General features: G+C 39.3%; 1 protein-coding gene across 2 annotated transcripts in view; it reads left to right on the top strand.

Moving 5' to 3' along the window:
• Positions 1–5,236: 5,236 nt before the first annotated feature.
• Positions 5,237–12,096, top strand: part of LOC126266651 (uncharacterized) — a 60,992-nt gene continuing 54,132 nt past the window's right edge. Inside the window, exons 1-2 of one of the 2 annotated variants that reach the window (XM_049971044.1) lie at positions 5,237–5,338; positions 5,704–5,979. In XM_049971044.1, the coding sequence (XP_049827001.1) occupies positions 5,922–5,979 (58 nt within the window). In that variant the 5' untranslated portion in view covers positions 5,237–5,338; positions 5,704–5,921. Of the gene's footprint in view, positions 5,520–5,703; positions 5,980–12,096 lie in introns of both variants that reach the window. The other variant, XM_049971043.1, reaches the window with a different exon arrangement.

Here is a 12,096-nt window from a genome sequence, read left to right as displayed (position 1 = left end):
CCTCGTGAGTGGGAATCGAGAAAGCTACCGCAAGACACTTCAAAAATATGATCTATGGCCATACAAATTTTATTAGACTATCACATAAAAATTTGAAGTATATTGGTCAAAATCTTTCAAGATTTTTGCTAATTAAAAAAGCTTAACACAACACAATGCTAAATGTTGTATTGATAACAATATTTCCATTCTGTGTATCATCTACACAGTTATATACTATATATATTAAATTTATGTAGTCTATGACTGTCTGAAGGTTTATTAGAGCAAATGTGGTGTAAGTTGGTCAAGCACTTTTAGCGATTTTTGGTTACAATGTAAACAATGCTTTGCCTTTTTATTGTATGTGTGTGTGTAAATTTTAAACAATGTAGCTCCAAATTTTTAACGGAAAATAATGTAAAAATTTGCATTAAATCAGTCTATAACTTTATGAGATTTTTGGTAACAGGGTTAAACTACAACTTGTCCTCATACAGTAATATAAATCTTATACATAGGTTTATATGCCACACATATTAAAAAACTGTTGCTTAAGCCAGTCCAAATGTTTATTAGGATATCACATAAAAATTTGAAGTAAATTGCCAAGAACTTTCTAAGACATCTTGGCTAATGATGGTTTTCTGTTATATGATACACATATTTATGCATTACATATGTTGAATAGGATATAGCCTATGTGAGTCCAAATTATTTGTTAGAGCATGGTTTAAAAAATCCGATGGAAATTATTTACCAATAATGTTCCCATATATATATATATATATATATATATATATATATATATATATATATATATATGTGTGTGTGTGTGTGTGTGTGTGTGTGTGTGTGTGTGTGTGTACATGTGTTACTTATATATATATTAAAATGTGTGCCTACATCCATGTAAAAGTTTTATTAAAGTATAGTGCAAAAAACTGAAGCAGCTTAACACAACACAATGCTAAATGTTGTATTGATAACAATGTTTCCCTTCTGTGTATCATCTATACATTTATATACTATATATATTAAATTTATGTAGTCTATGTCTGTCTGAAGGTTTATTAGAGCAAATGTGGTGTAAGTTGGTCAAGCACTTTTAGCGATTTTTGGTTACAATGTAAACAATCCGAGATTTTTGGTAACAACATTGAACTACTATATGTCTTCACATATGTAGCCTATGTCGATTTGAATGTTTATTGGAGTATCGTCGAAAAATTGGTCAAGTACCCTTTGAGATTTTTGGTAACAATGTTAAACTATGACTTGTCTTAATAAAGGGCGCTCTATCCTGGATTTCAGAGGCAGTTGTCAGTAATTTAAAAATTATTAATGAAACTCTCAAATGCTAGTAAATATTCAAAACATGTTGATCATCTGGTAAAACATACCAAGTACCACTCAGAATAAAAAGCATGGAAAAGACTGACACAATTGAAAAATGATTAAAAGGTAACTTATTCTTTGCCATCTCTAAAAGAAAATTTACAAGCTATTTATTTGAAAAGATATTTTTTTTAGGAAGATCTTCTATTAAAATACTTACCCAGGTGAAATATATTGTGGCACTGGTTTCTGTCTCTTCTCCTTGTTTCAGTTGTTTTGAGTGCAAAAGAATAAGATCTTCTTCCTGCAGTGAGTTATACTTTTTCGCACAAATTAGAATATACAGGGTGTTACAAACAAGTACGGCCTAACTTTCAGGATACATTCGTCACACACAAAGAAAGAAAATATGTTATGTGGACATGTGTCCGGAAACGCTTACTTTCCATGTGAGAGTTCATTTTATTACTTCTCTTCAAATCACATCAATCATGGAATGGAAACACACAGCAACAGAACGTACCAGAGTGACTTCAAACACTTTGTTACAGGAAATGCTCAAAATGTCCTCTGTTAGCGAGGACACATGCATCCACCCTACGTCGCATGGAATCCCTGATGCGCTGATGCAGCGCTGGAGAATGGCGTATTGTATCACAACCGTCCACAATACGAGCACGAAGAGTCTCTACATTTGGTACCAGGGTTGCGTAGACAAGAGCTTTCAAATGCCCCCATAAATGAAAGTCAAGAGAGCTGTGGTCAGGAGAGCGTGGAGGCCATGGAATTGGTCCACCTCTACCAATCCATCGGTCACCGAATCTGTCGTTGAGAAGCATACGAACACGTAGACTGAAATGTGCAGGAGTTCCATCGTGCATGAACTACATGTTGTGTCGTACTTGTAAAGGCGCATGTTCTAGCAGCACAGGTAGAGTATCCCGTATGAAATCATGATAATGTGCTCCATTGAGCGTAGGTGGAAGTACATGAGGCCCAATCAAGACATCACCAACAATGCCTGCCCAAACGTTCACAGAAAATCTATGTTGATGACGTGATTGCACAATTGTTTGCGGATTCTCGTCAGCCCACACATGTTGATTATGAAAATTTACAATTAGATAACGATCACTTTGGAATGAACCCTCATCCATAAAGAGAACATTTGCACTGAAATGAGGATTGACACATTGTTGGGTGAACCATTCGCAGAAGTGTACCCGTGGAGGCCAATCAGCTGCTGATAGTGCCTGCACACGGTGTACATGGTACGGAAGCAACTGGTTCACCCATAGCACTCTCCATACAGTGACGTGGTCAACGTTACCTTGTACAGCAGCAACTTCTCTGACACTGACATTAGGGTTATCGTCAATTGCACAAAGAATTGCCTCGTCCATTGCAGGTGTCCTCGTCGTTCTAGGTCTTCCCCAGTCGCGAGTCATAGGCTGGAACGTTCCGTGCTCCCTAATACGCCGACCAATTGCTTCGAAGGTCTTCCTGTCGGGACACCTTCGTCCTGGAAATCTCTCTCGATAGAAACGTACCCCGCCATGGCTATTGTCCTGTGCTAATCCATACATCAAATGGGCATCTGCCAACTCCGCATTTGTAAACATTGCACTGACTGCAAAACCACGTTCGTGATGAACACTAGCCTGTTGATGCTACGTACTGATGCTAGTACTGTAGAGCAATGAGTCGCATGTCAACACAAGCACCGAAGTCAACATTACCCTCCTTCAATTGGGCCAACTGGCGGTGAATTGAGGAAGTACAGTACATAGTAACGAAACTAAAACGAGCTCTTAGCATGAAAATTAAGCGTTTCCGGACACATGTCCACATAACATGTTTTCTTTATTTGTGTGTGAGGAATGTTTCCTGAAAATTTGGCCATACCTTTTTGTAACACCCTGTATTTCACTCAACAAGCACACTTTTACCATTGAGAGAGCTTACTGATAAGCACTTTTCATAAAAAAGAAAAAAAACATGGAAATAACTAGTGTGAAGTTGGTTGGCTCTTACTTTCAAAAAAAGAAAAGGCAACAATAGTTTTCAAAATTGCAGTTAATGCATCAATTGAAAATAATGAGTTGCCACTTTAATTTGTGTACAAGAATGTTTACCACAGTGACAACTATACTCCGTAATTACAATCTTTTTATGGTTCTTTGATAGTCTTATAGTAATACTACATTTACTGTTTTGTTGTGCGAAGTATGTTTAACTTTGTGTACGTGACTAGTCGACATAACGTTATGCATATGCTCCTCAAAAGAATGAACAGTGCAGTTAAAAAGAAGTCAATAAAGAGGTCAAATCGCATAAGATGAGGTAAGATGTGCGTTATCCACTGGTGTGTAATCTTTAAATCAGTTTCCATTTATTGACCGTTATGAGGCATACACTACTACTGTGCAAATTGGAGACAGTATTTCTGAAATGCATATCCTGATTAGCTGCAGTTTATTACTTGAAATTGATGAGTATTTGAAACAGCGACCAGTGGCAATATTTCTAATAGTTATTAACTTTTGACAGCAAGTATACCACAGTCTAACATAACAGTCGCGATACTCACTGCTGTAAAAGTTGTTGCCCTTTGATAGATGGAGTGACACTAGCGCTCCAAGAGGCAGGTAAGGTGAACGTCAGACGCGTCGTAAGCATAATGATTGTTTGCATCCATTTCCTAAATAATTTCCGAATTATTCGAGTTATTTTCTTGCCTACAAGAGTTTGTGTAGTATCAGAAGGCATATATATTTCTAAAAATGGTTCTAAAATAAGCGCAAGTATGGATAAAAACCATGAATAGTGTGGCAAGCTACGACACATTCGTGAAGAAACACTTGTGACATTGGACAGAATTGCAGCTTACCACGGTGATATCAAAATGATATAAACACACAGATTGACATGTAAGAAGCACAGACACGTACCTCTACATGCAAAAGAGATCGACAGCTCGTTAATCTTTCTGTAGGCCTACTGTGTTTGTCATTGTCGCATGTTGCGACCTTCATCTTTATATTATTCTAAGTGGGACTAGCAACTGCCAAATAGTGGGAAAAATACGCTGAAAATATTGTAATGAGCTTACTACATTACATTTCACGAAAAACCAAATATTTGAATAATTTTCAAACAATATGTCTGCAGCCACTTTCCTTGTCTCGTAATAGTTTCGCTCGAAGTCTAGCGATGTGCACATTCTGACACTTTACACGCTTTTGTAAGACAAGAACAGCTGCACTTATTCTAACCACTTCATCGTCAAAGCATGTCTGTGTTGATGATTCACACGAATCTGACACTGATACATGGAGAGTTGAACTGGCTGCTTCTGTGGCATAGGACTGTTTTACAGCTTTAGATTGACTGTCGAATCTATGTGGCAATTTCCTCTTCATCGTCAGTTGAGGTGGCTTATTTGGATTGTCAAACAGCGTGGGTACTGCATTCCACACGAGTTTTTATTGTCTGCATTCATGAACTGGTTTTGTTCGAAATGTAGCGAACAAAACCTAATATTATTATATAGGTAAACTGGGTCTTTGTTCATAAGGTCTTCTCGTCTGCTATTATCTAGCCATTTTCTGCTCCTAAAACGAAACATTCATCATTTATACACGTATAGTTTGCAAGTGAATCCTGACGATGCAGTTTAGTAACATGATGGTATATATCTCTCAGGATCCTCAGGAAACCTTAAAAAGACAGCTGTGGTGTCTCCTTCCTGTTGCTGCTGCAATTTATTGCGCTTCAAACGCTCCCGATGGTAAAAACAATTGTATAAATCAAAATAAACAATCACTATTCACTTTCACGATGACAACGAACTCACAGTTCAAACTACCGGCCGCTTGGGGCGCTTTATGCAACAAAATCGAGACGAAGTGTCACGACTATTATGTTAGACTGTGAAGTATACCACGTAGCTTCGTGCTAACCGCGCTCCATGTCGATTCGACCGTGAAATTCGATAAACATCCCCTACGGTCGAAACTGTGTATGTACACGGCATAGTGATGTCAGGAAGAAGTGTCACTGTGTGAATGATTTCATGTCTTAACGTAGTCGTGCCATCCATATCAAAAATAATCCCAGGAGTTCAAAGCGTTAAGTTTCTGTCGTAATAATGATAAACGAAATGGATAATATTTCTCATTTTAAATATCTTGCACAATATGGTAGTTATTAAATTTTGTTTAACTTTTAACAGCTCTCGGATATACACGTATAATAAATATTTATGCTATCTCCTCAGATTGTAAAATATGATTTGGTCGGCTCTGGGTTTTTTTAGATGGTGAAGAACTTTGGTGGGAACCAAGAATAACTTTTTTCCCCTCATGTCATTTTGATCTTTGACAGATTGTGTCCTTTGTGGGAGGTGTGTTGGGCAACTTCATGTTATACCATCCATATGGAGTGCATCGAGCGTATGGGCAGTTTGAACAAATGCTAATTAATGGAATTAATTGAAAACCTTGCGGTATTGTGACGCAAAAAATAAGATTTGGGTTCATTCACTAGTGTCTGCGTTTGTAATACAACTGTTGCTGTGTCAAGCTGAGGGAACTGCATAGCGAATGTCGAACCAAAGTATATCGAAATTAAAAATGGAGAACACACACTGTGTAGGCAATAGTAAGTATTTGTACATTATTTTGCTTGTTTCTACTATATATTTTTTGAGTTATTGGATAATTCTTCAGTGATTTTATTTTATTTTTTCATTTTGTCGTATTTGAGTAATTACGCTTTAGGTTTTCATTGAGATAGTTCTTCGGTGTTTCAAGATTTGTAGCATCCTGGTCGCATACAAACAGAAATGTTACATCAGTTTTTAGCTGTTCAAATACATCAGTTAATTTGGTGTATTATTTAGAGAGATAGTGCCTATGATTTTGAAATTACGATGGAAATCGTGAGTTACTATTTTCAGTTATAGTTGGGGGTTGGGATGTAAATCCGATAGCAATTATCAATGTGTAATTTATTAACTAACATTTCATGCCATTGATATTGCAATTTAGAGCATAGTCAAGCTAGTAGTTGAACTAGGTTGAATCCAACTCCCCCATAAAATTCACGATGGTTGTCACCGAATTGACTCGTCACTTAAGTTTCCATTTCTTTTCTTATTAGTGGATGAAATGGGCTTTACTCGATAGCTGTGAATTTTGCAATCTACCATTGTAATACACAGATGGTTGCTAAACAGAGTAGTTAAATTTTCTCACCAAGTAATGAGACAAACATTTTGGTTTATTAAAGTGTCTGAAGAATTTTTTTTATTGTTTTTGGGATTTAGATACTATACAGAAAATACTCAGTAGCCCTAATGGGTTCATTACCTGTAAGTCCCTGAACAGAGCACTAAGTACTTGTTTTCTGCTGTTTTGAAACCATTTGTATAAAAGTATATTCCTCACTGAAAGATTGCCTGTGGGCAAGAGATGAGGATGATACAGATTCACATAGTTCTGTTACTTGTGTGTAATTGTCTAAAATCATTAACCACACAATGATATGGGTAGATAATTTTCTGGTCTGATTGTGTTGTATGTTGTTTTTAATGTTTTACACATTTCCTGTCACAGTTAACAATGGTAGGCTAGGCAGTGTTATTTGTAAGATAATTAATGAGCAAACAGATACACAAGTTACCTGCATCTTTTTGTGGCATGCAATTAGTGTGCTATAAGAGTTCATATATTTTGAAGCTGAATATTGAATATGAGTCATTTGATCACCTATGTTAATTTTTGAACCATTTGTCATCTAGTAGTCAGAAGGTCTTACAGATGTTACTGAAGAAAGTAATTTTCTCAAGCCGGTGGCTGTTTTTGGTATTATTCAACTACGCTTTGCCCAAAAACTGAGGTGCTATTGGACCTTGATCATATTTAAAATTAGTAAGAAAGTTTAAATTGCACAGTCATTGAGTAAAAGTATAATTGGTTCTATCCTCTAGTAGTAGGCCTCCTTCAGATAATGTACCATCCAAATGAGGATGGTAACATCATGTGCTGACTCCTGTCGCAAAACTGGTTCTGTGCTTTTTTGGATTCCACAGTGGCCTTTTTTATTCTTATTCCTAGATTTAACATGGTCTAATCTGTCATGGCCAGTCTATAGAGCTATTGTATACGTTGTAAAACAATATAACTTGATTTTTAAAATTGGTTCGCTCTGTGGTATAACATGGATATTGTCTGCTTGAAACTTTGGTTTTTGAAGGCTTTGTCAATTACTTTGCATATTTATATGGAAATTCTTTAAAAACCTGTCGAATTTTAATTTATTTACATGTCTAGTTCTATAGGAGCAAATATCAAAGGCCGTGGAATATGTCAGCATATGAAATTACAACATAAGACTAATAATAGATAAAATAAAATGTCCATAAACCCAAGGAAGATAAGTCATATGTTTAAGTAAATGCAATCGGCAAACATAAGAATCAGCTTAATTTTTCAAGAAACTCCTCAACAGAATAGGAGTGACTCATGAGGAAACTTTCCATTTTAGATTGGAAAGTGTGTGGATTACTGCTTAGGTTTTTGAACTCTTGTGGTAGCTTATTGAAACTGGATGCAGTAGTATACTGCACAAGAGTTAAGGAAGTGCGGTCCAAATGCAGGCTGCTGTTGACCATCTTGTTACCCTGTCGACCTTCATTATGAATAACTTCTTGTGGAAGCGCCCGACCGCGGCTGTGTTCTTTGATTTGGAGAAGGCTTAAGACACCTGTTGGAGAGCGGGCATTCTCCGCACCATGCATACATGGGGCTTTCGCGGTCGCCTCCCTCTTTTTATTCGTTCCTTTTTAATGGATCGACAGCTCAGGGTACGTGTGGGTTCTGTCCTGTCAGACACCTTTTGCCAGGAAAATGGGGTGCCACAGGGCTCCGTTTTGAGTGTCGCTCTCTTCGCCATAGCGATCAATCCAATAATGGATTGCCTCCCAGATGATGTATCGGGCTCCCTTTTCGTGGACGATTTTACCATCTATTGCAGCGCGCAGCGTACATGTTTCCTGGAGCGCTCTCTTCAGCGTTCACTTGACCGTCTTTACTCCTGGAGTGTCGCCAATGGCTTCAGTTTTTCTGCCGAGAAAACGGTCTGTATTAACTTCTGGCGCTACAAAGAGTTTCTCCCACCGTCCTTAAGACTCGGCCCCGTTGCTCTCCCATTCGTGGAGACAACAAAATTTTTAGGTCTTACATTTGACAGGAAACTTAGTTGGTCTCCACATGTGTCATATTTGGCTGCCCGTTGTACCAGTTCTCTAAATGTCCTCCGTGTTCTCAGTGGCACGTCGTGGGGAGCAGATCGAACCGTCTTACTTCGCCTATATCGGTCGATCATCCGCTCCAAGCTGGATTATGGGTGCTTTGTATACTCCTCTGCACGGCCGTCCATCTTACGCCGCCTCAACTCCATACAACATCGGGGTTTACGGCTTGCGATCGGAGCATTTTATACTAGTCCAGTCGATAGTCTTCATGCTGAAGCCGGTGAATTGCCACTCACCTACCAGCGCGATATGCTTCTTTGTCGTTACGCCTGTCGGCTACTGTCAATGCCCGACCACCCATCGTATCGTTCCTTTTTTGACGACTCTCTTGACCGTCAATATGGGTTGTATGTCTCTGCCCTGTTACCCCCTGGAGTTCGCTTTTGTCGTCTCCTTCAACACCTTGATTTTTCGCTCCCTGCAACCTTTAGAGTGGGCGAGAGCCACACGCCACCTTGGCTCCAGGCTCAGGTTCGCGTTCACCTTGACCTCTGCTCGCTCCCAAAGGAGGTTACCCCCGGTTCAGTATACCACTCCCGTTTTGTCGAACTTCATTCGAAGTTCATTAATATGACCTTCATTTATTCGGATGGCTCTAAGACCAATGACGGGGTCGGGTGTTCTTTTATTGTCGGTGCACAAAGTTTCAAATACCGGCTACATGGCCATTGTTCGGTCTTCACAGCTGAGCTCTTTGCCCTCTATCAGGCTGTTCTTTACGTCTGCCGCCACCGACATTCTGCTTATGTCATCTGCTCCGATTCTCTGAGCGCTATCCAGAGCCTCAGTGATCCGTATCCGGTTCACCCTTTCGTGCACCAGATCCAACACTCTCTTCAGCAGCTGGTGGACGACGGGTCTCCAGTTAGCTTTATGTGGGTTCCAGGCCATGTCGGTATCCCTGGGAACGAAACTGCTGATGCCGCGGCCAAGGCTGCGGCCCTCCAGCCTCGGACGGCTTCTTGTTGTGTCCCTTCATCAGATTGTAGCACGATCATTTGTCGGCGCATTTTATCGCTGTGGCATGCCGATTGGGCTGCACTAGGGACAACAAGCTTCGGGCCTTGAAACCTCTTCCCGTAGCTTGGACGTCGTCCTCACGTCCTTCTCGGCGGGAGGAGGTCGTTTTGGCCCGGCTACGAATTGGACACTGCCAGTTCAGCCATCGCCATCTGCAGACGGCAGCGAAGGCGCCGTTCTGTCCATGTGGGCAATTGCTGACGGTCCGCCACATTTTAACGTCCTGTCCGGATTTTACTACGCTGCGTCTTGATCTTGGCCTGCCATGTACTCTGGATGCCATTTTAGCGGATGACCCAGGAGCTGCTGCTCGCGTTCTTCGTTTTATCAACTTGACACACCTGTCTAAGGACGTTTGATTATGCTGTAGTTTTTTAATCCTATGTCTGTTAATACGTCTTTTATAGTGTTGTCCCTTTTAGTTGCTGTTTTAACCTTGTGCCTCGCGGTACATTCCTAAATTAGTCAGGGCGCTAATGACCATTGTAGTTGTGCGCTCTAAAACCACAAGGAAAAAAAAAAAGAGCCAGACGAACAGCTCTACAGAATTTCAAACACCATCCAGCTACAGAATACCTTTATGCAAGAGCACATGTGGCCCGACTGATAAAAGAACAGAAGAGGGATTCCTAGGAGTAGTTCGCAATATCCATTAATTGGTCCAATTCCACTGCAGAAGTCCAGGAATCAGTAAGGTGGATTTCGTGCAAGGGCAGTACACAACCCCTTTTGGCTTTGTTGAAAAGTGGTCTTGGTGAACTCACCTAGACATGGCATGGCTCATGTTTTAGCTGAACACTTGCAGTCCCTGCGTCATCCAGACAAGCGCCTGCATTTCAGGTGGTTTGTAGGACTGCGTAGATGAGGAAGCTCCATTTCTTCTTGTGTAATGAAGTAGTCTACAACCTTCCATTCTCCTTGTGGGAACTAAAATCAGCTCTGTCTGTGGCCAGAGAGACTGCTCCAAGACCTGATGAGATCCATTATGCCGTGCTCCATCATTTGTGTTGTGAGGTGAAAGAATAGCTCCTTTATGGTTTCAGTTGATCTGGTGTGAAGGGGGCAATATTAATTCCATTAAGGAAACCAGGCACAACAGTAGCATCCCTAACAGTTACCAGCATGTAGCCTACCCCTTACCAGTTGTATGGATAATACTCTTGAACACAGTCAACCACCACCTCGTCTGGCTGCCTGATCCCGAGGTCACCTGAGCTGCTAACAGCGCAGTTTCAGGTGCTGCTGTTCCAGTCCTACTGGAGGTAGCCTTCTTACACCGAAACCATTTGGTTTGTGTGTTTTTTAATCTCGAAAAAGCATACAATGTTACTTGGAGGTATATCATCTTTTACCAACTTCATGAATAATCCTTGGGGACCAGTTCTTTCAGTATCATGTTGGTGATGCCTTGTCTGACTGCTATGTTCAAGAGAAAGATTAGAGTAATTATTCATTCCATAGACCCATAAAAGTGGGACTCCTCCTGGGTGTGGAATATGTTAAACACATTACAAAATTTCATTATTTTTAATGATCCTCAGTCAATAAACAGTAAAATTATGTATATGAATTAAATTCAAACTTCTAATATATAAAGGTTTAATACTTAGATCTGCTTTAATTAAATCCATCATTCAGACATTTGCTAGTTTCTTGGCTACTACAACCAAGTATTGTCAAAAATTAAAGTATAATAAATTTTCATTAAAATGGTCTACTGCACTTGTTGACAAACTCATGGATAGAATAGGAGTTGACCACCAAAATTCTTTCAAATTATGTTAAATTGTGCCTTATCTGAAACTAAACTCTTAAGGGTTGCTGGTAACTTATTAAAAATATGCGTTGCTGAATATTGGACTCCTTTCAGGGCAAGAGTAAGTGATTTTAAATCTTTATGTATATTGTTCTTATTCCTAGTATTGATACTGTGTACTAAGCAGTTAGTTGGAAAAAGATGTATTATTTACAACAAACTTCATTAAGGTATTAATATACTGAGAAGCTGTGGTTAATATGCCCAGTTCTTTGAATAGGTATCAACATGATGGTCTTGGATTTATACTACTCATAACTCTTATTATATGCTTCTGTACTCTAAAAAATTTTTCTCTGTTTGTGGGGTTACCCCAAAATATGGGATATTGGAGTGAAAATAAGCAAAATATGCCAGTTTTTTTTTTATATATTTATATCTCATATGCCTGACATCATTCGCATTGCAAACACAGACTTGTTTAGGTGCTTTATCAGTTTGTTAGTATGTTGCTCCCAACTGAATTTATCATAAAGTTGTAATCCCAAGAATTTTACACTCTCAACTTCTCCTATTTCCATCTCGTCATATTTTATACACACACACACACACACACACACACACACACACACACACCAGAAGCAAATCTGTAAGTTCTGACCTGCATATAGTGGGCCTTTTCAGA

This window comes from Schistocerca gregaria, chromosome 4 (assembly GCF_023897955.1).
Source record: "Schistocerca gregaria isolate iqSchGreg1 chromosome 4, iqSchGreg1.2, whole genome shotgun sequence".
In the NCBI taxonomy this organism is placed as follows: Eukaryota; Metazoa; Arthropoda; class Insecta; order Orthoptera; family Acrididae; genus Schistocerca; species Schistocerca gregaria.
The sequence above is the reverse complement of the archived record's forward strand: the minus strand, read 5'-3'. Positions and strand labels throughout refer to the sequence as shown.